The sequence below is a fragment of the Chiloscyllium punctatum genome, chromosome 21 (genome assembly GCF_047496795.1).
Source record: "Chiloscyllium punctatum isolate Juve2018m chromosome 21, sChiPun1.3, whole genome shotgun sequence".
Classification (NCBI taxonomy): domain Eukaryota; kingdom Metazoa; phylum Chordata; class Chondrichthyes; order Orectolobiformes; family Hemiscylliidae; genus Chiloscyllium; species Chiloscyllium punctatum.
The window spans coordinates 4,517,697-4,543,966 of record NC_092759.1 but is presented as its reverse complement, the minus strand read 5'-3'; the positions used below and the strand labels follow the sequence as shown (position 1 = coordinate 4,543,966).

The 26,270-nt window shown below is 42.9% G+C and overlaps 1 protein-coding gene across 8 annotated transcripts in view; it reads right to left on the bottom strand.

The window, feature by feature from the left end:
• Positions 1 to 4,325: 4,325 nt before the first annotated feature.
• Positions 4,326 to 26,270, bottom strand: part of LOC140492537 (guanine nucleotide-binding protein G(I)/G(S)/G(T) subunit beta-2) — a 186,905-nt gene continuing 164,960 nt past the window's right edge. For all 8 annotated transcript variants that reach the window (XM_072591472.1, XM_072591475.1, XM_072591471.1 and 5 more), the window contains 6 exons: positions 25,220 to 25,283; positions 21,046 to 21,208; positions 17,376 to 17,442; positions 15,602 to 15,803; positions 14,145 to 14,361; positions 4,326 to 10,887 (listed from right to left, as the gene is read on the bottom strand). In XM_072591472.1, coding sequence (XP_072447573.1) covers positions 10,781 to 10,887; positions 14,145 to 14,361; positions 15,602 to 15,803; positions 17,376 to 17,442; positions 21,046 to 21,208; positions 25,220 to 25,283 — 820 coding nt within the window. In that variant the 3' untranslated portion in view covers positions 4,326 to 10,780. The remainder of the gene's footprint in view (positions 10,888 to 14,144; positions 14,362 to 15,601; positions 15,804 to 17,375; positions 17,443 to 21,045; positions 21,209 to 25,219; positions 25,284 to 26,270) is intronic.

The following is a 26,270-nucleotide window of genomic DNA, read 5'->3' as shown; positions in this document are numbered from 1 at the left end:
AGAAGCGGGGGTGGGGCTAGGGGGAAAGGTAGGCGATTGGTGGGTCGTGGTGGTAGCTCGGTGGAAAGTAGCCTGCCCAAAGCATAGACTGTCTTGCTCCTCAAATGCTGTCTGAGCTGCTGTGCCTTTTCCAGCTCCATGCTTTATGAACTTTCAGTAAGATTACTTATCTCCCCCTCTGGAGATATTGCCCTTCTCTCAGTTTAATTGCTATGGTCTTCCTTATCCACAATTTTAACTACAACCTTCATTGTCCCAATTCTCTCTCTGGTCTTGAACAGGGACAGAGACAATGACATTATGGTAACATTCCTGGACTAATAATCCAGAGCCTCAGGCTAATGCTCTGAGGACATGAATTCAAATCCTACTACAGCAGCAAATTCAATTGATACATGTGGAATTGAAAGCTGGTCTCAGTTATTGTGACTTAAAATTCCAATCATTGTAAAAACCCATCTGGTCTATTCATGTTCTTTTGGGAATAAAACCTGCTGTCCTCAATCATTCTGACCTACACATGACTCTAGACTTTCAGTAGAGTCAGTCAACTGCTCTCTGCAGTGGCCAAACAAGTTGCTTGGTTCATGAGCAATTATGGATGGGACAACAAATGCTGGCCTTACCATCAATGCTGACATCCCATTAAAGAATTTTGAAACAGTATCACTTAAAAGTCTGGTGCTTCCTGTATCCTTCCACCAGATCCTGTTTACTCTGACCTTCACAGATTCTTGTCCCTTCCATTGCTCCATCTTGAAGTCCTAGCCCAGAAGTAGTGGCCAGCAAAGAAGGTTACCTCAGTTTACAACAGGATCTTGATCAGGTGGGCCAATGGGCTGAGAAGTGGCAGAGGGAGTTTAATTCAGATAAATGCAAGGTGCTGCAATGTGGGAAAGCAAATCTTAGCAGGACTTGTACACTTAATGGTAAGGTCCTAGGGAGTGTTGCTGAACAGAGAGAGCTTGGAGTGCAGGATCATAGCTCCTTGAAAGTAGAGTTGCAGGTAGATAGGATAGTGAAGGTGGTGTTTGGTATGCTTTCCTTTATTGGTCAGAATATTGAGTACAGGAGTTGGGAGGTCATGTTGCGGCTGCACAGGACCATTGGTTAGGCCACTATTGGAATATTGCATGCAATTCCGGTCTCCTTCCTATCGGAAAAATGTTATGAAACTTGAAAGGGTTTAGAAAAGATTTACAAGGATGTTGCCAGGGTTGGATGATTTGAGCCATCCATAGGGAGAGGCTGAACAGGCTGGGGCTGTTTTCCTTGGAGCATCAGAGGCTGAGGGGTGACCTTATAGAGGTTTACAAAATCATGAGGGACATGGATAGGATAAATAGACAAAGTATTTTCCCTGGGGTCAGGAAGTCCAGAACTAGAGGGCAATAGGTTTAGGGTGAGCGGGGAAAGATATAAGAGAGACCTAAGGGGCAACTTTTTCACACAGAGGGTGGTACGTGTATGGAATGAGCTGCCAGAGGAAGTGGTGGAGACTGGTACAATTACAGCATTTAAGAGGCATTTGGATGGGTATATGAATAGGAAGGGTTTGGAGGTATATGGGCAGGTGCTGGCAGGTGGGACTAGAATGGGTTGGGATATCTGGTTGGCATGGACGGATTAGACCGAATGGTCTGTTTCCGTGCTGTACATCTCTGTGACTATATGTACAATTGCCACTATGGCCTTTTCCATCCTATGCCACTTCTCCAATAACTTCAACTCTCAAATTCCCTCATCTCCAGTACTGGCAGCCTCGGGCCCAAGTTCAGCAACATCTTTCCTCCCTAAAACCTTCTTCACCTCCTTCTATGGCTCAGTATTAAGTTACCCATTTTATACAATAATGTTAAATAATTTGTCAGACAAAATTTCTAAATGAGAGGAAGAGAATGTGTCTCCTTTCAGAGTTGCAAATGTATTACCTGGTTGGAGAGGACTGCAGCTACATTTGAAAAGCAAGTTGAACAAGGGCTTCAGAATGAGAAATCTATAGGGTTACAGACAAAATAGAACAAGGGTATCCTATTATTTCTGCAATTCCAAGCAAATTTACTCCAACATAAATCATTGCCAGTTTAGAGATATGGAAGAACCTATGTCTATGTATGACTTCTCACTATCTGTGAATACACGATGGTAACTTTTTCACTGTTATTTCATGGGATATTTAGTGTCACTGTGTGACAATGCTGTCACTTTAAAAAGGTTATTTTGTCCTGTAAAGGCAAAGGTGCCTAAGAGTCTAGGGAGCTAGAAAGCTAAAACAGTTTAACAATGGAAGGGGAATGGCCAGTTCTCCCAGTTCAGATTTGTCTAGTTTTTTTTAAAGTTGTAGCAGTCACAAGAGGTGAGAGTATCAGAAGAGTTGTTAGTTTCAGAAAATGATTCCTAAGTGACTTTCTCTGAAATCTGTGGTTGTTCTTCCCTGGCTTGGAATCTTGCTTGTCAGAATTGGTGTATGAATTTATCTTTTTACCAAAGGGTGTTTATGGAATGTTACTATATTGGAACAATTAATTATGTTATTGTATCAAATATTTGGTTATGTTTTCCAATAGTGAAGTTATTCTAAATTCTGCTTTGTTTTAATTGTAGTGTTTAAATAAATTGTGTTTTGCTTAAAGCCAAGTGGTTTGACCAGTTGTGTCACACCTGGTACACCCACTTCACATCTACCTTTAAAAATTAGAAAATGTAGACTCTCCTCTTAAAATATTTTGAGGGGGTCTGGCCTGGTCCATCACTGAATCCCTGACTATCACCATCCCAGGAGTTATTATTGATCAGAAATTGAACTGGATCTGCCATATAAAAACAATGAATACTGCAATGATTAACTCACCTCCTGAATTCCTAAAACCTGTCCACCTACGAGGCACAAGTCAGGATACACCCCAATTGCCTGGATGAGTGCAGCTCTAACACCATAAGTTTGACACCATCCAGGACAAGGCAGCTTTGGCATCACAACGACAAGTGTGCATTGCCTCCACCACTGACAGTCAGTGTGTACCATTTGCGAGATACACTGCAGAAATTCACCGACGATCCTGAGATAGCACTTTCCAAACTAATGAACTCAACAATCTATAAGGACAACAGCAAAGGTACATGGGAACACCATCACCTGCAAGTTCCTCTCCAAGTCACTCACTATCCCGACTTGGAAATATGTTGTTCAATCACTGTTGATGGGTCAAAATCCTGGAATTCCCTCCCGAACAGCATCGTGGGTCCTACCTAAGCAGCAGCTCACCACCACCAAGAACAACTAGAGATGGACAATAAATGCTTCCCCAGCCAGCAGTGCCCATGTCCTATTAGTGAATAATAACAAAAACACCTGAGGACATCACTACACATTTCATGCCTGTACTATTTTAAGTATTTTCACTATTTTATGGATTAGGATGTATTCCAATTTACATACAAGCTTCCACAAATGACTAATTAATTTTTTGGGCCCAAGGATATGGAGGAGGCTTTCTTCCAGTAAAATCCACCAAATTAAGCAACAGAGTCCTTGGTTTAATGTCTCATCCAAAACACAAGACAGTGCAACACTTCCTTAGTGCTGTGCAGGGATTTGCTATTTTGGATTCTGAGTCCAAGTGTCTCAGGATGGGCCTCAAACCTTGACTGAGTTACATGTGCAACTGTTGGAAGTTGTGAAATATTTGGTCAGGGTTATATACATCACAAATAAGCCATGCAGTCCAATTGATCTGTGCTTCTGTGCTGGTGATGATGCTCCAATTGAGCCTCCACCATTTTTGTTTAAATTTAAGCTTTTCTTTGGAACCTTTCAGCCCCATCTCCCTCTTGCAGTTCTCATTTCCCTTAAATGTATCTCTATTTCCTTTTGTTGGAATGAGGTCCACATTTTCATCCTTCTTTAATTAGTTTTAAAGACTTCCATTAGGTCCCCTTTCTATCTCTCCTCAAAACAGAAGCGATATAGCCTGTTGATGCTGTGAATGTAAATTTGAGCTGCCAATGTGAACCAATGTGTGCCCAGAGCATTAACCTGGGCCTGTGGATTATTAGCCCCTTGACTTTACCACTAGACTAAAGCATTGTCTGCTGAGCAACATAAATTGTTTATTAACTAAATTTGATCATGACTCCAGACCCACAGCAATAGGGTTTACTCTTAATAGTCTGAAATAACTGAGCAAGCGGCTCAAATTTGTAATCAAGAGATCAACTCATGATCACCCGAGAGTGGGAAGCAGTGTATACAAAAGACAAAGAGGGATTTGGACGACCTCAAACAAGAAAAATGACTGATGGAGATTGAAACCAGTCAAAAAGAATACAGAACACAGAACATTGCTTTATTCAAATCAAAGAGCAGAGAAAGTGAAAAATTCAAACATTTTTTGTCTTCACTTTGCCTTTGCTGAAATGGTGCCGGAACAAAATTAACCCAAAAAAGTATATATAATTTTATATATATTTATACTGCACCATCACCAGCCTCCGTAAAGGAACAGGGTGGTCAAGAAAACAACCCCATTCAATGCAAGGAAAATTGATAAAGGTGGAGTGCTTGGGGTTTAAAAAAAAATTGTATTAAAAAAAACTGGCCCATCTGGACGGAGTTTACATTCTCACCCCTCCCTCCCAAAATATCTAAAATCAGAACACATACTTATCATTCATTGACATTTTCTTCAAGAAATTACACAATGCAAACCCACCAACAAGATTAGCTACAGATAAATACAGTCTCTAAAAACACTTTTTTTTTCTTTTTAAAAAGGTTTCATTATCCTTCAACACAACACTAACATTTGTTTCTGCAGCCCAGTGGTTACACTGTGCACATTATTTTTTTCTATATATAATATATACAAAGTTAAAGTCAGCAACATACAATAGCGGGCTTTTTTTTAAAGAAAAATGCTTCCCTCTCTTCCTTTTTAACACAAGCGACTTGTCTCAGTAATGAGCTTGGTTATGCTGACGCGTGCTGCAGGTGTTATTAAAAAAAATGCTTTTAAAATTCTGATTAAGTGCTGGGCTTTCCCTACTCAAAGTGGAAGGAGGTTGGCAAAAGAAATGTATGGGAACTGTAAATTATATTCAGGTCTTCAACAAACACAATGATCTTTATTAAGGGAGAATTTTTATTATAATGCAGGCTCACAGACTTGTCACATGAGGGAGTTCTAAGATTTTGTCCTAGCACACCCTCCTTTCATGGCTATTTAAAATTCAATGCCAATCCCATTCCTTAATCCCCCACCACCACCTTGAACACCATCACTGACCAGAACTGATGGACAAGCCATTTAGTGCCTACAATAGCATGTCAAAGATTGGGAATTCTTGATCAAGCAACTCACCTCATGACTCCTCAAAATCCTGTCCATCTACATGGCACAAGTCAGGAGTGTGATAAAATACTCTCCACTTGCCTGGATCTGTGCAACTCCAATACTCAAGAAGCTCAACATTATCCAGGACAAAGCAGTTCCAGCCTTGTTGGCACCACATTCACCATCTTCAACCTTTATTCCCTCCACCACTGGCACACAATAGCAACACTGCGTACTATCTACAAGATGCATTGCAACAACTCATTGGGGCTTGTGAAAGCACTGTGCAAACCCATGACCTTTACCATCTCGAAGTTCAAGGGCAGCAAATATATGGAAACACTAGCTCCTGCAAGTTCCCTTTCAGATAACATACAATCCTTATTTGGAAATATCTTACTGTTTCTTTACAATCGTGGGATCAAAATATTGGAATTCCCTAACAGCACTGTATTAGCACCAAATGGATTGCAGCAGCTCAAGGTGGTGGCTCACCAGTATCATCTCAAGTAGCAAATAAGAATGGGTACTAAATGCTGACCTAGTCACTGATCCTCAGCTCCCCTCAAAAGAAATAAAACATCACTGGCTCCTTCAAATTATCCTTGTCCCACACACACTCCACCCTGCAGTAGATTATCAAGCCCTGCCCCTCAGTCTGCAGTGTTTAGTCCAGTGAACATAACAGTTAGCAAAGTGTTCGCACTGGGAGGAGAAATCAAATTTTCACGGGGACATTAAACCCAGGAGATTCCCTTGACCCAACCTTTCGTTCGATTACTTTTAGGATTCTAGGTGAGGACATTCCAACTGGAACAAGAGTTGGGTCCTTTCTCACTCATTATTTACAGCTCGTATCAAACATATCATTTATGCCAAATCTGTTGTCAAGGCAAGGCTTATTAAACTAACTAATTTATCTCAATATTCAACGACAGTGATGCACCACAATATCAACTGTGCATTTTATGCATTAGATCCTTGATAACTTAGCAATTCAGCCAATGTTACTACCACTCTGTCAGCTACATTACACAGCATCAAGTCATTACAACATATCCCTCACCAACCATGCAAGTGGGCTGGGCTCAGAATGAAGGAGAGGGTAGGAGGAAGAAAGAGGTGGTTTGCATTCAGTAAACCCACCAACTGCCTACTGCAGTCTGTAGTCAACAGGCCGAGCATGCAATCCACTAACCTTGTCGACAAGGTGGGGTGGACTCTCTCTAGACAGATTCCTTGCCCAATCAAAGCAGGATGCTGTGATGGTGGGCAGGAGAGACAGAGGAAGAAAGAACATGAGTATTGGCAAAGGACAACATAACATGAAGTATAATACTTGCAAATCACAGGCCCCACCTCTCAAGATAGGCCACAGTTAGTGCATGCAAGGAGGGGATCTGTTGAATGATGAGTAAATTCGCCCGACAACATAATGAACAAAATTGATTCACTTGAAAAAATAGCAGAAACATTCATAGATTTGGTAGTCCAATTACAGCAATAGGATTTTCACCAGAGGTGGAACCTTCAAAAAATTATACTTTTAGGAGAAAGGTAAAGCATTCTTACACAACTGATATGCAGGTGACCAGCAGAAAATCTGTTTCCTATCACTCTGCAAACAGAGATGGCAGTGCCTTTCTCAGATGGACCAGGAACAGCAAGGGGGCTCTTTACAACCAGTCAAGTACTTTTGTATTGTCGGAGATGCGGCATTGGATTAGAGTACAGCAAGGTCCCCTCGACAGCAATGTGACACTGGCCAGATTTTTCTTTTGTGAAGTTGGTTTGAGAGAGAAATTTTGGCTGGGCAAGGATGGGAATGCAAGGGCTCTCAAAAGTAAATTAAAATAGGGAAAACAGATAATATGCAGATTCAGCAGAATCTGAGTGTAGTTTTCACCAAGCCCCCCTCCTAAACTCCTCTTTCAAACATAACACATTGGCAGTATTTCCCAATTAAGGGGAAGAAATCAAACATGCAAGGCATGACTTGCATCTTCCTGACAGGCAACAGAAAGATCTCCCAATGACACAAAGACGCAGTTTGTCAACTCCTCAAGTGTTCCTACTTTTAAAAAGGGATGTTTGGCACTGGGTTGGAGAAGTAATAATACTGAAGGTTCCTCAAGCAGGATGGATCTTCCAAACAATAGCATGCCCTCTGGAAACTCAATAAGTTGAGAATCTGTCACCAGCGATCACAGAGAACTAGTGCACTCACCCAGTTTTCCCATGTGCTCTCTAAGGATGATCAAAACAACCAGGAAGCCTACCTAATTAACCACTCACCCCAAGCTCAAGGAGCTGACGAAGAGGAACAGTTGCACAGCATAGAAACAGGCCATTTGACCCAAACCAGCCTCTGGTTTTAGACTTTCTTCCTCCCACCCATCCAAATTGAACAATCAGCACAAATGTCTCTATCCCTTTCTCCCTCACATTACCCCTTAAATGCATTCACACCTCAAACAGAGTCTGTAGGAGTTCTCACCACTCTTTAGAGAGAGGCGTTTCTCCTGAATACTCAATAGGATTTCTTGCCTTTTATCCTAAGGTCTTTGTTTCCTTTTGTGGAAAGAGCAGAATTATTCTATTGTATCCACTCGATCTTAATCTTTCAGCATTTTAAAGACCTTCACTCAGTCATTCCTCAGCTTCCTTTCTAAGGAGGCTCAGTTTGCTTAAATGTTCTTGATTGATAACAGAACAGGTGAGCTTTTCCTAAAGAGCACGAGAATATAGGAAATAGGATATGGTCATTCAGCCCTTGAGCCTGGTCCATCAGTCAACTGGATCGTGGCAGATCTTCAACATTTAAGTCACTTTCCCACATTATCCCCTTATCCCTTGAAAGTTTTAATTGCATTAAATCTCTGTCTTGAATACACTCAATGGATGGCTACACAGCCCTCTGCGATAGAGAATTCCAAAGATTCACAACAGAGTGCAAAAAAACCTCTGCTCATCAGTCCTAAATGGCTTGGCTCTTATTCTGGAATTACATCCCTGCTTCAAAATCTCCTTGACTCATCACCAAAGGGAACAAAGAAATAACAGTGTCTGTTAACTGGAATAGCACCACGCTTTGGCTCAGTGCGTGAACAGGAGCAGTCAGAAAGGCAAGGAAATCAATACTGGCATTAAAGCAGACATCTGATTGACCAGTGAGGCACCAAAGCAAAATTACCATGGAACAAATTGCACTAAACCCTCTCTTTACTTCAATACTCCTTTAATACTTGACAGATTTACAAGCTTTCAAAAGACTCTTATCTCAACATCACATCTACCTGAAAAGGTCTGGGGCCATGACATTCAGGTTACGAGAAGCACATCAGCTAGTTTTGGTGAGTAACTGTCCTGCTGCCAGTGTACTGTCAGAGTCATCACAGTTCACAAGCACTGCAGCAAGGGAGGGAAGGTGTGGAGTGTATACCAACTTTATAAATGCTGCGCCACACACACACACACATACATACAGACTTTGGAGGGGGCAGGTGGCAGTTGTGCCTCCCAAAAGAGACAAATGACAACTTCACAGCTATTTGGGAGGAGGGTAAATGTGGGAATGGGGGAAATAAAGACAGCAGATTATTATAACCACTGCACATATTAACTAAATACCTCCCTAGATGTTTCCTCCCTTGCCTATGGCATGTTAAAGATGGTCAGGACATGAACCCTGGACAGCAGGAAACAATGACTGTCCACAGTCACCAACAGTCCAGGTAGCATCTCTCCTCTTCCAATAGTTTGCTAACACAAAAAAGGTTCTTTAAGAGACAACTGCTTTTTACCAACATCGGAAAATATCCGAGTATGATGGAATGGAGGGAGTAACTATAGTGACTTTTATTTTGGAGAAGAGAGGTTGTGTGGGGTTCGCACCAGTGCAGGACTTTTGAGATGGCCAGTTTACTTTGCACAGAGAACAGATAGAGCACCATTCCCCCAGAAAAAAAAATACCCTGTTGTATCAGCTCGAGTCACATGGCACAAGCTGTAAAGTCTGATTCTAAGGGCATAGGGTAATGCTGATGTCAGCCTCTTCACCACTGCGTTTGCCTCCTTTAATGGTCTCACAATGGAAGTAGCAAAAGTAAAAGACAGTACCAGGCCAGGCAAGACCAATACCATCACAGAAGTCCCTGCCCTAGCCCTCGCCAATTTGCCCATTACCAGAAAAAGAACAGAGTTTCTTCCTGAAAATCCTTTGGACTATATTGTCAAGATAGGTAGACTCATAAGGAGCCATAATGGTCAGAAATGTCTTGTTATCCACAATGCACCGATGAATAATGGCAAAAAGGGCTTCACTTCTGTGGTTGATGAAGAGATGACACAGATATAGCAAGGCAAGGACCAATCAGGACTAGTGCTGCCTCCAAGCTGCACGACTTCTCAAGGGTTCCACACACAACAATCAACATACCAACACACTGAATTCTTGTTTCAGAAGCTGCTGCCATGCACAGACCTCAGATGTTTGCACAGTGGGAGCAAGCTGTTAAGCGGAAACATAAGTCAGGATTTGGCTGATATTAAAGAAAAGAAGAAAAAGCCAGAGGTGGGGTGGGAACACAAGTTGAAAGTGAAGGTGAGTGAGACTCAGGGATAGGGTTGGGGGGGGGGGGGGGGGGGGGGGGGGGGGGTGAATACAGACAACAGCACAAGTGTCATCCTCACCTAGCACTGACCAATAGCTGTGGTCCTTTGCTACCAGTGGGCCATTTATTTTTTGTAAAAGTTTCACACATCTCACTCACTGAAAGGAAGGGCACTGGTATTTTTGGGAGGATGGGGGTAGAAGAGGACAAAAGGGTAAAAGTGGTCAAAGGAGACAATCAATCAATCACAATATGTTTTTGAAAGAAACACACTCACTCTCGTTCATTCACACGCAAAATCTGAACAAAACTGGAGCCAGGAACATAAACAACATAAATTCTGGTGACAAAGGCTTAAACTGACACCAGCAGCTCACAAGAATTCTGGGTCAATTTAAGTTTTTCCTTTTTTTAAAAAAAACAATTGATTGCAGTCTTTCCATCCACTTATGGTTTTCTACCTCCACAAAAAGCCTTGTGCAAGCCATTTTCTTTTCAAGCCTTTTGCTTTGTTACTGTAACAAATAAAATTTCACCCTCAATAGGTCACATCTGTGGGATTCCTTTTTTGTTACGGGGGTACTTTTTCTCTCCCCCTCTTTTTTTGGGGGGAGTAGAGGGGGCAAGATCCATTTGTCACAGGCACATCTTCCTCTTCTTCCTTGCCTCCCATGCCCTGTAGGTTCTTCTTGAGGGGGAGGATGGAAAGGAGGGAAGGTGGGAGGGCAGGGAGGGAGGGAGGGAGGGCATACAGTTTTCAAAATCTAAATAATCAGACTTTTTTTAGAAATCTTTTCTCTCTTTTGCGTTGATGACACCCACTTCACGTTATGGTTAGTTCCAGATTTTGAGGAAACTGTCCCAAGACCCTGTTGCCACAGCCATTCCATCGTCTGTCACTCCCAGGCAGCTGACCCTGTTGTCATGACCGGCCAAGACTCCTGCAAGGAGGAGGGAAAGATTTGACCTTGGTTAGTAACGGTTCTTCAAACAACTTCCCAACATAATACAAGTAATACTCCATGATGGGATCAGTTCACTTTGCAAACACATCCAAAGTTTAAATTTGGTGTGCTTTGTTATGAAGTTGAAGGCATGTACTGTCCCTTTAAGAGGGTGAAAGCTGGCAAGCACTTGTCATCATGTGACTGTCTAGCAGTCAGAGTGCACTGGAAAATTGAAAGATGTAATATTTGACTGTAACTTAGATACCTCATTTGTTTTCACAGGGCTTGAATTTAACCAGTTTAAATTATGCCCCAAGATACTAAACAGGAGAAAGTGAGGACTGCAAATGCTGGAGATAAGAGCTGAAAAATGTGTTGCTGGAAAAGCGCAGCAGGTCAGGCAGCATCCAAGGAGCTGAAGAAGGGCTTATGCCCGAAATGTCGATTCTCCTGCTCCTTGGATGCCGCATGACCTGCTGCGCTTTTCCAGCAACACATTTTTCAGCCAAGATACTAAAACCCAATCAAATTTGAATTTTACGGCTTTGACAACATCGAACTAATGAGACGATCCAATACTTGACATATAAAAAAAAGGAGGTATTTTTGGACAGTTAGCCAGAAAGAGCACCAATGGTCACTGTTATTTACCACACACTGTCAAAAGTACATTTTTCATATGAAACAACTTTGCAGCAGAAGATCGATGACGACCCAAGGAGATATATAAATAGGAAGACCAACACTGGAGATGAGTGCTGTCTGGTTTTGAAAATTAAGTTGCTGTAAATTTAATAGGGACTTTATTGGATTAGTATATTGTTATATGGAGTGGGAGGAAATAAATCTTTGAGAGAAAGGAGATGTAAAAGGAGTTAAAGAATAAAATTGATATTTTTGTTAAATAGTGCAATTTGCATAGTTCTCTGACATTCCTACTTTAACAGATTGCGAGGCGAGCCTGTGTGTTTGGTTTAATTAGCAGAAGGGTTCACTGCCATGTCATAACAGGTTTCATAGCTCCTCCGGTCATGATTTATGTCAATGCTTAACAATGAAACTGCCCATGTAAACATTTCAATAGAAACCCAGATTGGTTGAAAACTACTTACTGGTCTAGCAATCCTGAGGATAGGAGATCAAATCCTGCTTACGTCAAAGGTTGGGAATTCTGTAGTGAGCAACTCACTTCTGACTCAAAGCCTGTCTACTGTCTACAAAGCACAAATCAGGAGAGTGATGGAATACTTCCCACTTATCTGGATGAGGGCATCTACAACAATACACGGGGAGCTCAGCACCATCCGAACAAAGCAGCCTGCTTGACTGGCACCCCATTTCAGTACTTTTGTACAGTGGCTGCAGTGTGCACTACGTACAAGATGCAAAGCTCCTTAGACAGCACTTTCCAAACCCGTGACCTCCTCTATGCGGAAGGAGGAGGGTAACAGATACATGGAATTATAGCTGCCTGTAAGATCCCCTCCAAGCCACAAACCATCCAGAGATGAAAATATATTGTTTCTTCAGTATTGCAGGTAAAATCCTGGAAACTCTCTCCCTAACACCACTTAGTGTCTCTCCACCATTCAGGATACAGAGGTTCAAGAATGCAGCTTGCCATCACCTTCTCAAGAGGGCATTAGAGATTAATAATAAATTCTTGCCCAGTTAGCATAGCCCATGTGTTGGGGTATGAACAGGAATAAGTTTTCTTTAAGTGAAACACAAAAAGAGAAAGCACAATCCCATTTTCATTTATATCAGTCTGTTAACTCAATTTACCTGCCTTGATTCTGTAACATTCCTGTGCCCTCATGCAACAACAATGTCAATTTCAGTTTTGATATTTTTAACTATGCTCCAGACCTTTCTCGGAAAGGAGTGCCAGATTTCCAAGTGCTGGAACTTGCTGCCTTTGAAAGGGGGAGAGGGAAGCAGAGACAATGGATAATCTCAAGAGAGAAATAAGGCAAGCCCTTGATGGCTTGCTCAGGCATTGATTCATAGTCAGCCACATTGCTGTCGACCTGAAGTCACACGTTAGCCAGACCAGGTAAGGACAGTGGATTTCCTTCCCTAAAATGCAGATAGGCCTTTTACAACAATCAATAATAGTTTTGTGGTCACCACTGAGACTTCCAGATTTGATCAACTGAACAAATTCTACTGAGGCACTTTGGTGGGATTTGAACCTACATTTCCCCCAGAGGAACAGCCTGGGCCTCTGGATCAATCCAGTGACATTACCATTACACAACTATCGCTCAAGGTCACATGGCCTGCTCCTGCTCTTATGTAGTTGCAGGCTCAGGTTGGTAGATGGAGTCATGGAGCAGATTGCTGCATTCACTTATGAGACAAAGATAGGTGTGTCTATGACAGCACAAGCTCTAATTTCTCTAATATCACATCTGCAGACCAGATTGTAGGATGTGATCAATTTTACACATGATGCAACTTGATTCTTTTCCTTCCTTTATGACAGAGTCTATTAGACATGTCTATACATCTAGCTAAATGTCTACATTTAACTTTATTAATTTAGGGATGTGGGCTCTGCAGGCAAGGCCAGCATTTGCTGCCCAATCCTAATTGCCCTTCAAAAGGCAGTAACCTCCCTTAAGTGTGTGATCAGTAGGGCAGCCAAAGAGTGTTGTTTGGGAAGGAGTTCCAGGATTTTGACCCAGTGACACTGAAGGAACAACAGTACATTTCCAAGTCAGGATAGTAGGTGGCTCAAAGAGGAATTTGAAGTGGGTGGTATTCCCACAGATCTGCTGCCCTCATCCTTCTAGATGTTAGGACCCGCAGGTTTGAAAGGTGCTGTCTAAGGAGACCATGGTGAGTTGCTGCAATGCACTTGTAGATGGTACTCACTGTCACTACTGTGTGTTGGTAGTGGCAGGAGTAAACACTGAAGATGTTGGATAGAATGTTGATCAAGCAGTATGCTTTGCCCTGTATGGTGCTGAGCATCTTGAGTACTGTTAGAACTGCACCTTTCCAGACAATTCTCAAGCACCAATTGTATCCTACTAGTGAAAGTAAGCCAACTTTTATCAGGAGACCTTGCTGCAGTTCCAGTCACAAGCTCAGATTGCTACAGTTTGAAGAGACTTTTTTTTTAAACGGACTTCTTCCAAAGCCATCATTCCTTACTTGCACACCTCTCTGGGCAGTTCCCCAACTGCAATCGTGACAGACATTCTTACAGCAGCAAACTGAGACACAGGTTGCAACCCACTTACCAGCACGGTCACCCTTCATGGAGTCCCAGATGTTGCAATTGAAGTCGTCGTAGCCAGCCAGCAGGAGACGGCCGCTCTTGGAGAATGCCACTGATGTGATTCCACAGATTATGTTGTCATGTGAATACATCATCAGCTCCTGGTCTGCCCGCAGGTCAAACAATCGGCAGGTGGCATCGTCTGATCCCGTGGCAAAGGCATTCCCATTAGGGAAGAACTAGAGACACAGACAGGGAGCGAGCGCAAAGGGGAAAATGCAGAGGCAGGCAGGAAGACGGCATGGAAAGTAAACAGTACAGTGAGTGAGGGGGGTGGGGGAAGGAGAGAGGGAGAGAAAGAGAGATCAGCACATCAATTACACAGCTTTCTTCCACTCCTCACCATTGGCATTTCCATGGGAGCAGCAGCATATCATAATCACCACATATTAACTAACCCTCTCTCCTTCCAATTTCCCTCTGCATTGTTCCTTGACAGGAACAGAAATCAGCCATTCAGCCCAAATCTGTTCCACAATTCCGTGAGATCATGCCTCGACTCCATCTACCCACCTTTGCTCCCCATGCCTTCACACCCTTACCCGATTAAAACTTAATTTGCACACTTGGACATTTTAAACTAACCCCTCACCTCAGCAGCTTTTCTGGGAGAGTGCATTCCAATTTTCCAAACCCCTTTATGAGAGGGACTGTCTTTTGTTTACATCCTCAGTGCGGTTCTAATTTTATGGTTATTCTCTGGACTCCTATGTACTAATGTCCCTGCTCCCATATGTATGAAAACAAACACATATGCAAAGAAAGATTAATCCCCTTTTCTCTCTTTAAATCATCTTTAACATCTTGATTCATCACCCTCTTAACCTCATAATTTAACCTGTTGAGCTCGGATATCATTCTGGTCACTCTGCTCCACTCACTCAAGGTAAATTGCAACCTTTACCTGAGGTGGTGTGGTGATCAGCATTGTGTCACAAGCATTTCAGTGAATGAGGCTCTGGCTGACAGCACTCTATCGTCAGGTATCATTAGCCTGCCCTACACACTTTTCCTTTCTCAGTCAGTGCAGTGATGATCAATTCACCACCTTATTCACGCCAACTTCTGGCCACTTTCTCTTCCTCTCTTAACCTGTAACTATTTCCACTTACTTCCTTTGGAAGAGTGCCTTAAAATCTACCTCACAAACTCACCTTTTGTTCACTCGCCCTAATAGTGCCTTAGAAGAGACACCTTTCGGTTATAAAACCTGGCAGGTTTTGATAGGTTGATGGTGCTTTTTAATGAGTTGATGCCACATTCAATTCAAACCATTATTTGCTCAGTTATGTTTTTCTCTCTCTCTCTCTGTGTTCTGCATGATGGGCCATCCCCAATAGCTCTCTCCCACCCCAATGCTTTCTCCTAGATTGACGTCCCCAGAACAGTCGGGCTCAGTAAGACGCCCTGGCAACTTACACAAACAGCATTGATGTCAGACTCATGGCCAGTGAAAGTCTGCCGGCACATGCTGTCGCGCACATCCCACAGCTTGACTGATGCGTCACAGGCTCCTGACACAAAGGTCTTGAAGTCTGGCGAGAGGGAGAGGCTCATGACATCTCCACTGTGGCCTGTGAATGTGGTCGTCTGCTGCCCAGTTTCAATATCCCACAGGGCACTGTGAAAACAGAAGGTGAAGTTGTTTACATGGCAGAAAGATCATAAAGCCACAGATGTTTCTTTCTGAAAGTTAATACCTACTGGAAGCAAATTACAATAGCTTTTTTGCTCCAGAGTAACAAGAATCCTTGCACTCCAGAAAGTTAGACAAGCATAGTGACAATCTCAAACACTCATTGTGTAAGAGCTGGGGCATGTGTTTGCCCTCAGGGCCTTGGCGATGTGGGCAAAGCCACATTTACTACCCTTCAAGTGTAACTGTTGCATCAATTGCTGTGTTAAAATTAAGGATAAGCAAGTGGAGAACCTGGAGCACGTGCAAAGACAGACTGCTGGGCCATTGGGCTCATCGGTTGGAGGCTAACATATGAGGCAAATTATAGATAAAGCCACAAGGAAAGGATTGGCATTCATACTTAACCAACCAGCTATGGATCCATTTATCAGGAAATGCCCTGACAAGCTGCCAGAGACTGTTCCTTCCATATTATAATGATGGAGCTCATAAGGTCAGATTGCTTTGGATGTTGCAGAGCTCAGAATTGGCAGGGCTTGACAGATTACTCTCCTCAAACATTACTGAGTCAGCTTTTTGATAAATTTGCAGCTTGTGTTGTTCTTTCCTTTATATTCTGGTGGTGCACACCAGAGATGGAGAAAGTATGGCTGAATTTAACTTGGGTGGCAGGATGTGGATTCAGTGGTAAGGCTACTATCCAGCCCCTTAACCACATCACGATTGACTGCTACAAAAATGGGCCAGAGTAGGGAGAATCCAAAGACAATAAGTGCTTTGGTTGAAGATTCCACCAGCCTCATGGTGCAGTTTGGACCATGAGTCCAAGTTTGGGCCAAGGTCCACTGAACCCAAAATGGGGCGTTAAGACATTGATGCAGCCCTAAACCTCTGGCTTGCCAGGTCTAAAAAGGTCCTGTCTGTCCTCATTGCCGCATATAAAAGATCCTGGGGTGCTGTTTCAAGATGACAGGCAAGACAGCCCTCTCTTGTCCCTGGGCCAACATTTATGCCTCAGCTAACAACTTTTTTAAAAAAAAGTTATTTTACTATTCGTAGGAGCTTGCTGTGTGCAAATTAGTTGCTGCATTTTCTGCAATATTGAAATGGAGTCACTGTTATAAAGTGCTTCGCTGGGTACAAAGCTCTTTAAGGGCATCCAGGGATTGCAAAATGCACTGTACACACGCAAACCTCAATTTCTTTTCACCTTCAGTCATCAGTTTGGCTAAGGAAGGTGGTTGAAGGAGTAGATTTGGAGTCCAAACTGGTCAAGCACCATTTTGCTATCTGATAAGTGAGTGTTGCTCTTGCACTTTGCAGTTAAATCATTTTGTGGGTTTGCTGTGTGTTAACATCCAGCCACTGGTCAGTCCACTGTCTGACAAAACAATACTTCAGTTGCTTGGTTCCTTCACTCACAAACATCCTTGGGTTGGACTTTCAATGAACAAATCAAACTGTTCTCTCGTTTGGGAGGGAAGGTGAGATTAAGAGACAGCACCAGTTCAATGCCAACATTGCGTCCCCACCTCAAGTAACCAATGAACTCACCAAGTTGTATCACCAGAGCTTGTAACAATCTGGTTATCATCGAGAAAGCGGCAACAGGACAGGTAACCTACAAAACAACAGATAATAATAGTCACCAAGATGAACACTTACTCCCGAGGTGAGCATGAAGGTCAAACAGTTCCTCATCACCATTCATGAAAGGAGGTACCTGCTTGTTCAGACAAACCTTCCAGGGGGTGGGAGTAGAGAGAATAGGGAAAAGGGGTAATGGGGAGGTGGGGGGGGGGGGTCGGAGAGAGCGAGAGAGACCGACCAGAGAGATGCGATGGGGAGGGAGGTGCAGAGCCAAAGGGGGACGGGGGTGTGACTGGCAGAAGGGAAGTGTGAAGAGGATGGAGGGAGGGAGAAGACTAATGTTTTCTGCATTGAATATCGCTGAAAACAGACATGTTGCTGAAGCTTTTTGCATCTTGTACTCATCAGGACAAAATGCAAGAATGACAGATTTCAAACAATCATAACAATTTATACTACAGGAGAAATGAGTGCTGCTTGGTTGGCAAACAGCCATTGATTGGCTGAGGCATTGCAATGAGGAAAATAATGGGATAATGTAGGCTTCCCAAATTCCTGGGAACTCAAAAAAAAGCACAAGTCCCTTTTGCTTCCACTGTGTGAACATCATCAATTCCACAATCTAAGATGAACTGATTCTCCTGTGCAGCTATTGGTGCATTCGACATTGTTCTTAATGTGAAGCTGCTTAATCTGCTCCCGAACTAGGTCATTATGACAAGATTTTGTCACTTTCTCCATTTAGGAAATAGGGGAAAAAGACAGGAACAGTATTAGACCTTTATGTTCACCAAGCTTGTTTTGCTATGCTCCAGGCTACACGGTGGTTTGATGGTTAGCACTGCTGCCTCACAGCACCAGGGACCCAGGTTCAATTTCTGTCTCGGGCGACTATCTGTGTGAAGTTTGCACATTCTCCCAGTGTCTGCATGGGTTTCCTCTGGATGCTCCAGTTTCCTCCCACAATCCAAAGATGTGCAGGTCAGGTGAACTGGTCATGCTAAATTGCCTTTAGTGTTAGGTGCATTCGCCAGGAGTAAATATAGGGTAGGGGAATGGGTCTGAGTGGGTTACTCTTTGGAGGGTCGGTGTGGACTTGTTGGGCCGAAGGGCCTGTTTCCATACTGTAGGGAATCTAATCTATTAGATAACTAACACCCCACTTTCATAATGACACCATAGGGCTAAACCACAGCAGACAGAGGGGGCTGGAAGCAATTACACAGGATGTACCTGTGATGACAAGCAATGTTCTGTTGGGTAGGACTTAAATTTATGTACATCAGAACATTTAAAACATCAGAACTTAGGAAGAGAGAAGGTTGGATGGCAATAGAAATAATCAAAGATTTACTAAACAGCAAGTTGAACTGACCAGTGGAAAAGGCTGCAGGTGGCTAGCAATGGGGCAAGCTGGTAGCAGACAGAATTCAATTCAGTCCACATTTGAAACATCTGAATACAGGAGCAGAGCTTTCTTTTTTTAATGTACAGGCATTAAAAGGTGGCAGGAGAGGTGAATAGCACCATTAAAATGGATCAAATATCTAGATCAATTAAGTTCCATTTAGTATCTCCTGACAAATAATAAATGGACATTGGGATCTGATTTTATATCTGGAGGCCATAAAGTACAAAAGCAAAGTTATGCTGAATTGCCAAATGTGCGTGTTCTCTTGTGGAAAGGTGAAAATCAAATGGTCAGAAAATTGCTAGTAAACTTAAAACCCTCCAACGATACAGTAGGCCATTCAGCCCATCAAGTCAGCTAACAATTCAATGAGATCATAGCTGATCTGATACTCAAATCTCCTTTCCTATAACCCTGGATTCCCTTACCGATTAAAAATCTATCTCAGCCTTGATTATGCTTGACCACTCCGCCTCAACAACCCTCTGCAGTGAAGAACTCCACAGATTCATCACCTTCAGAAGATATTCCTCCTCATCTCTCTTAAATAAGTGATACCTTACTCAAATTATGCCCTCTGGTCTTCAACTCTTCCACAAGGGCAAAAACTATCTGCATCGGCCCTGTCAAGTCCCCTAAAAATCTTATACATTTCAAGAAGGTCACCCCTTGTTTGGGCTTATACTCATTGGAATTTAGAACAATTTACTCAACCTCTCCTCATAAGACTGAAGATCTTTCCATACCCAATGTCAGGCTGGCGAACCTTCTCTGGACTGTCTCTCTCCAAAAGCATCCTTCCTGTCAGCACTAATCCATTCAACTGTCCCAGCTGCTCACTCTCACACTGCCACCTGCTGCCAGGGAGGTCTCATTACACCAGAATATAAACTAACCACCTGCAGGGAATAGTTTGTTAAATGGCCCATTGTTCAATCCCAGTCAGCTCTCCGAACAATCTCTCTCATCTTCTGCGTCAAGAAATTCCAAATGGCTGCAATGAATTCGACCCAATGTCCTTCTAGCTGCTTTAATATGGGAGGTCCATTTTTTTCTTTAACGGGACATGTGCATTACTGGCTAGGTAATGCATTGTTGTCCATCCGCAATTGCCCCAGTAGTTTGCTCTGCCATTTCAGAGGGAGGTCAGGGCAGCACGGCGGTTCAGTGGTAAGCACTACTGCCTCACAACACCAAGGACCCGGGTTCGATTCCAGCCTTGGGCAACTGTCTGTGTGAAGTTTTCACATTCTCCCCGTGTCTGCGTGGGTTCCCTCCCACAATCCAAAGGTGTGCAGGTTAGGTGAACTGGTCATACTAAATTGCCCATAGTGTTCAGGGATGTGTAGGTTAAATGCATTAGTCAGAGAAATGTAAAGTAATCGGGGAATGGGTCTGGGTTTGGGTGGGATACTCTGGACAGTCTGTGTGAACCAGTTGGACCAAATGACCTGTTTCCACATTGTAGGGATTCTGTGAAAGGGTCAAGATCTGAAGTCACACACAGTAAGAACTGCAGCATTCTGACCTTGCTTACATGTTGACTTTATTTAAAAAAAACAAAACAGTCAGGGCCACCAGGGCTAGCTTTCAAATCGAAATTTTATGAAATGAATCTACATTCCACCAGCTGCTGTGTGAGATTTGAACTGGTACCCCCAAAGATTCAGCCTAGACCTCTAGATTATAACTATTACCATTATACCACTACCTCTCCTTTACTATCCTGTACTACAATTTCAGAACAGCCACCTCCCCAGTGATTGGTTGTCATGCAGTCCTATATGGCTCCTTCCTAACCCCTGCCAGTTTCTTTTCAGACTAACGCTTCTGACCATATTTCTGCTCATGATGGCTCTGTCCCCATTCCAGCTCTGGGAAATTCCCCAAAGCTGCTACGCTGACGTCACTATATCAAGTGGAAATTGCTGTTGTTCCTCAAAAGATCAAACCATCCACCATGCTATTAGGTTATGCCTCCTGATACCTACATTTGAGGTCAGCCCTATTTCTAATCCCTAGAGTTGCCTCCCAAGTCTGAACGGTCCCCCCTTGATGCTGCAGTGACCACAATGGAGTGCCACTGTTGAACAAGTTACAGCTTTTACTGCAATTTCAGTGAATATGGTGGGTCCGATCCTCTTTTCAGGCAGTGTAGACCCACATGTGGAACCATCCCCAACACCCAGCACTCCCCCAAAGAACAAAACTTGCAGCACCCACCTGTGTGTCCTGGCAGCTCCCTGCTCACTCGCACATTCCCTTCACGGGTCTTTAGGCTGTAGATAGAGCAAATGTTGTCCAGGCCACCACAGGCCACGTAGTTACCAGAAGGGGCATAGGCACAGGTCATAACCCAAGATGACCGGAGTGGAATGGCATGAACCTGTGGGAAAGGAAGCAATCGACTGTAAAGATATGCAAATACCTGGGACTACAATTTACATCATTCAGCCTACCACAGTACCAACATTCAGCAGGACTGAGCATGTGAATGTTGAAAAAAGAAAGATAGATTTATTTGGTTTCTGATGTGATATCCACTCCGGATAAACAACCCACCAATACTCATCACTGACACTCTTACAATGACCAAGTGCCTTCATGGAAGGATGGATTATCTCAACGCATACTGGGGCTGGAAACACAAGGATACCAAAAGATTGGAGCCACCACTCATCTGAAATTAACAGCTCAACTTCAACAATGAAGCATTCACAATTCTTGGTGGGGGAAAATAATTCCAAAGGATTCACAACCCTCCAAGTGAACCAACTTCTCATCTCAGTCTTAAAAAGTTCACCCCCTTATCCCAAGACTGTGCCCCCATGTTTTGATTCTTGATTTACAAGTCATCAAAATAGATTGCATTGTGCATGAGAAGGCAAGATTCAATTCCACCCTTGGGTGACTGTGTGTGGAGTTTGCACATTCTTCCAGTGTTTGTGGGGGTTTCCTCCAACTTAATGGGCCGAACAGTCTGCTTCCACTCTGTAGGGATTCTACGATTTTATGATTAAGGCACTCCTCCTGTACATGCTCCTTTTCACTGAACATTACAAATAAAAAGAATGTGCTCAGTTTCCACTAATATGACGGTCAATTGCCAAAATCCGCTGCAAGCCCAAGAGGGAGGAATGAGCTGCTCCAGCAGGCATTTACATGGCCTAGATGCAAGAGCGAGATGGAAGGGGGAAATAGCATTTTACTGCTTTGACAATCACAGACTCTTGGTGTCCCACATGGAAATGGGAGGGGGCAGACACTGTTTGGCATTGCATGATGATATGCTCATGTTACATGAACACGTTGAAATGCATTGGTGCTTTGGGTCATTCATGGGGATGTGGGTATCACTGGATACACAAACATTTATTGCCTATCCCTAACTGCCCAGAGACAAATCTGAGTCAACCATACTGCTGTGGGTCTGAAGTCACCTATAGGCCTGACAAGGTAAAGATGACAGATTTCTTTCCCTAAAGAGCATTTAATTTTTTTTTCTATCTGCCGTAGGGAGGATTCGAACACATGCCAGAACATTAGACTGGAGTTCCTGTTTTCACAAGTCCACTGACATACCTCAATGCCCCCACATCCCATCTACTGATGCACTCCTTACTCCAGACATTGCAACTCTGCAACTATGGTTTTGATGCTTTTTCTCTACTCGCAAGTCTTAAAAACATAGAATACTGGATTAGTGGTGCTGGAAGTTTGAACTGCTGTGCTCTTCCAGCACCACTAATCCAGTATTTGGTTTTCAGCATCTGCAGTCATTGTTTTTACCTTAAAAACATAGAACACACATCACAAAGCAAGGGCCACTAAACCAATGGGTCTATGTCAGCATTTATTCTACACACAAGTCTGCTCCCATCTCCTACTGTATCACATCCCAACATGATATCCTGCTATACCTTTCTCCATTATCCCATGGGATCAACATACTTCCCCACCTCACCTCTTCCAACCATTGCTGGGTTTGGAAAAAGATAAACTCTGTCCACTTGTTAATTTTCTGCTGATATTGCTGAAGAAAGTCGCATTTTGTTGAAGCTCTTTACCTTGCACTTATCAGGCCATACATCACCAATATAAAGAGAACCAACACTTTATACTGTACAGGAAGGGGGTAGTGAGCAATTGCAGTCTCCTCAGAGAATGTCTTGACCAATCAACCTGGTTTAAATTTAAAGGAAACTTTGGTAGTTAACGATCAGTCAGCACCTAACTGGTACATTCTCCACATCAACATTTGAACCCAATCTCACTTGTCAATCAATGCTTTCTTCTCAAACAGTATAAAATATTATTCTCTTAAATATTTTTCTCATGATTTATAATGTTTTAATGATTTATAAGATGAAAAGCTTTGACAAAAATGTGCCTTTTTTCCAGCAATACTCAAGATCTGAAATAACAAATAGCATTTAATGCTGTTTCTTAAATCCAATTGGTATCCCTTGCTAAAACACTAACTTCAGTATCATGTTGTTGGATACAGCTTGGGGAGTGAGGGCTGCAGGACAGCAAAAAAGGTGCAAACTGCTGGGAATCTTGTGTGCCTGTGCTACACAAGGCACAGAAGTTAGCAGCGCTGCAGCTTGGTAAAGCTCTCCCCAGATTCTAATCTGGTTTTAAAGCCACATTCTATTTGTATATATTTCACTTACAAAAGGTGGGCATCACTGGCAAGACCAACATTTCTTACCCATCTCTAATTGCCCCTGAACTGAGTGGCTTGCTCAGCCATTTTATAGGACAGTTAAGAGTCAACAACATAGAACATTACAGCACAGTACAGGCCCTTTGGCCCTTGATGCACCGCCCTAATCTGAAGCCCATCCCACCTACACTATTCCATGTACATCCATATGCCTGTCCAATGACGACTTAAATGCACTTAAACTTGGCGAATCTACTACCGTTGCAGGCAAAGCATTCCAAACCCTTACTACTCTGAGAAAAGAAACTACCTCTGACATCTGTCTTATACCTATCTCCCCTCACTTTAAAGTTGTGTCCCCTCGTGTTTGCCATCCGCATACTTGGAAAAAGGCTCTCCCTGTCCACCCTATCTAACCCTCTGATTATCTTGCAGGTCTCTATTAAGTCACCTCTCAACCTTCTTCTCTCTAAAGAGAACAGCCTCAAGGCCCTCAGCCTTTCTTCGTAAGACATTCCTTCCATACCAGGCAACATCCTAGTAAATCTCCTCTGCACCCTTTACAAAGTTTCCAAATCCTTCTTATAATGCGGTGACCAGAACTGTACACAATACTCCAAGTATGGCCGTACATTGCTGTGGATTTAGAGTCACAGGAGCAGACAATGTAGGCCAGAGCAGGCAATGACATCCCAAAAGTCCATTAGTGAACTAGATGGGTTTTCACAGGAATTGACAATATAGTCTCATAACTACATCACTAGCTTTACAAATTGAATTTAAAGCCCATTGTGATGGTAGGATTTAAACCCATGATACCACACTTTAAGGCCTCCAGCTTCCCCATGCCATTACATCACTGCCCTTGATGTAGCGCAGGTCACCAGACTTTAATATTTCAAAAGAAAGCCTAGCCCTAATAATTGTAAGATATGTATATGCTGGTAGTCTGTCACCTATCCTGTCAGAAAACCCCAAGTTATTTCAGTGCAATTATCCCCTTCATTTGAGTGACAATCTAATAGAGGTCTAAAAGTGAGGCTAAGTGAGGCACACTGCGTATGATTCAAGAGAGATCACATTGTAGCATGCGATCTAACAAAACAAAACAAAACCGAGATAAAGATCCCATTGTGGGGCAGATTGGTGAGCCAAGCACTTCCTAAGAAACGTTCCCATTGTGAAACAACACCAGCTCAGGACAACAGAGCCCCTTCATTTCAGTATCCCGAAGGGCGCACATAAGCATTCCAGCTAATTCTGTTTCTGCAGCCACACCTACCGAAACAGAGGTCAGAAATCTGGTCTGCTTCATCGGAAACGGATTCAAAAGTGCAGCAAGTTTGTCTGCATTGCACAAGGGACTTTTAGAATCACAGAAGGCAGCCGTATGGCTCATCTTGCCTACATTGGCTCTTTAAACAAGCACCTAGTGCCAATCTCCTGCCTTTCCCCTCATAGCCTTGTACATGACTTTCACCCAGATGACCAGTCAATACCCTCTGGGATGCCTCAACTGAACCTGCCTTCACATTTCCAGGCAGCACATTCCAGATCCTAACTACCCAGGTTTTGAGAAAACTTTTCCTCACATCATCCTGGTTTCTTTTGTACATAAGTTTAAACTTATGCCCATTCAATCTGGCTCCTTTCACAAGAGGTTTCTCCTACCTACACGCTCACATACCTTGGTCAGAATAATCAAGAGAAAGCATTTCAGTGACCTACCTTGTTTGTGGTGTAGCTGTCCCAGATGATTAACTTTCCATCCTGTGATGCACTGACTAACAGTCTGTTGGATAAGAAAAATGGAAGTGAAGTGAATCAAGAGCAGTGAAGACATTTTTGAAACAGAGCTAGCCAAAACCCTTTCTTCCTGCCTCTCCATCACACCATGCAGTATCATGATCAAAGACAGATTACATTTATATAGCACCTTTTACATCCGTAGAACCTCACAAACCAATTCAGAGTCACATCATACATTGCAATCACTAGTCATCGAGTCACATAGCATGGAAACAGACTCTTCAGTGCAACTATTCCATGCTAACCGTGCTCCTAAACTAAGCTACTCCCACTTCCCTGTGCGTAGCCCATATCCCACCAAACCTTTCCTATTTATCTACTTATCCAAATGTCTTTTAAACATTGTAACTGTACCTGCATACATACACTACTTCCTCTGGAAGCTCATTCCACACATGAACCACCGTGTGGAAAAGTTGCCCATCATGTCCTTGTTAAATTTTTCTCCTTTCACCTTAAAAATATGCCCCCTAGTTTGAACTTCCCAACCCTAAGGAAAAGGCCCCTTGCCATTCACCTTATCTGCACCCTCATGATTTTGTAAACCACTATGGAGATCACCCCACAACCTTCTACACTCCAGTAGAAAAAGTCCCAGTCTTTCTACTTTTATATCTCAAACCCTCCAGTCCTGGCAACATCCTGGTAAGTCTTTTCTGAACAGTCTCTTGTTTAATAATAACAAAGGAAGATATCATCAGTGTCCTAAAAATTATTTTCCAGGTGAGATCAGGAAGTTTGTTGTGTGTTTTAGGAAGGGATTCTGTAGTTTCTGGAGCAGGCAGAAAACAGACATGCATCACCATTTACAAAAGAAATTCCCTTTAACGCAAGCAGTCCCTTTGATCCAACTCGTCCATGCCAGCCAGATATCCTAACCTAATCTAGTCCCATTTGCCAGCACTTGGTCCATATCTCTCTATACCCTTCCTATTTATCTATCCACTCGGATACCTTTTAAAATGTTGTA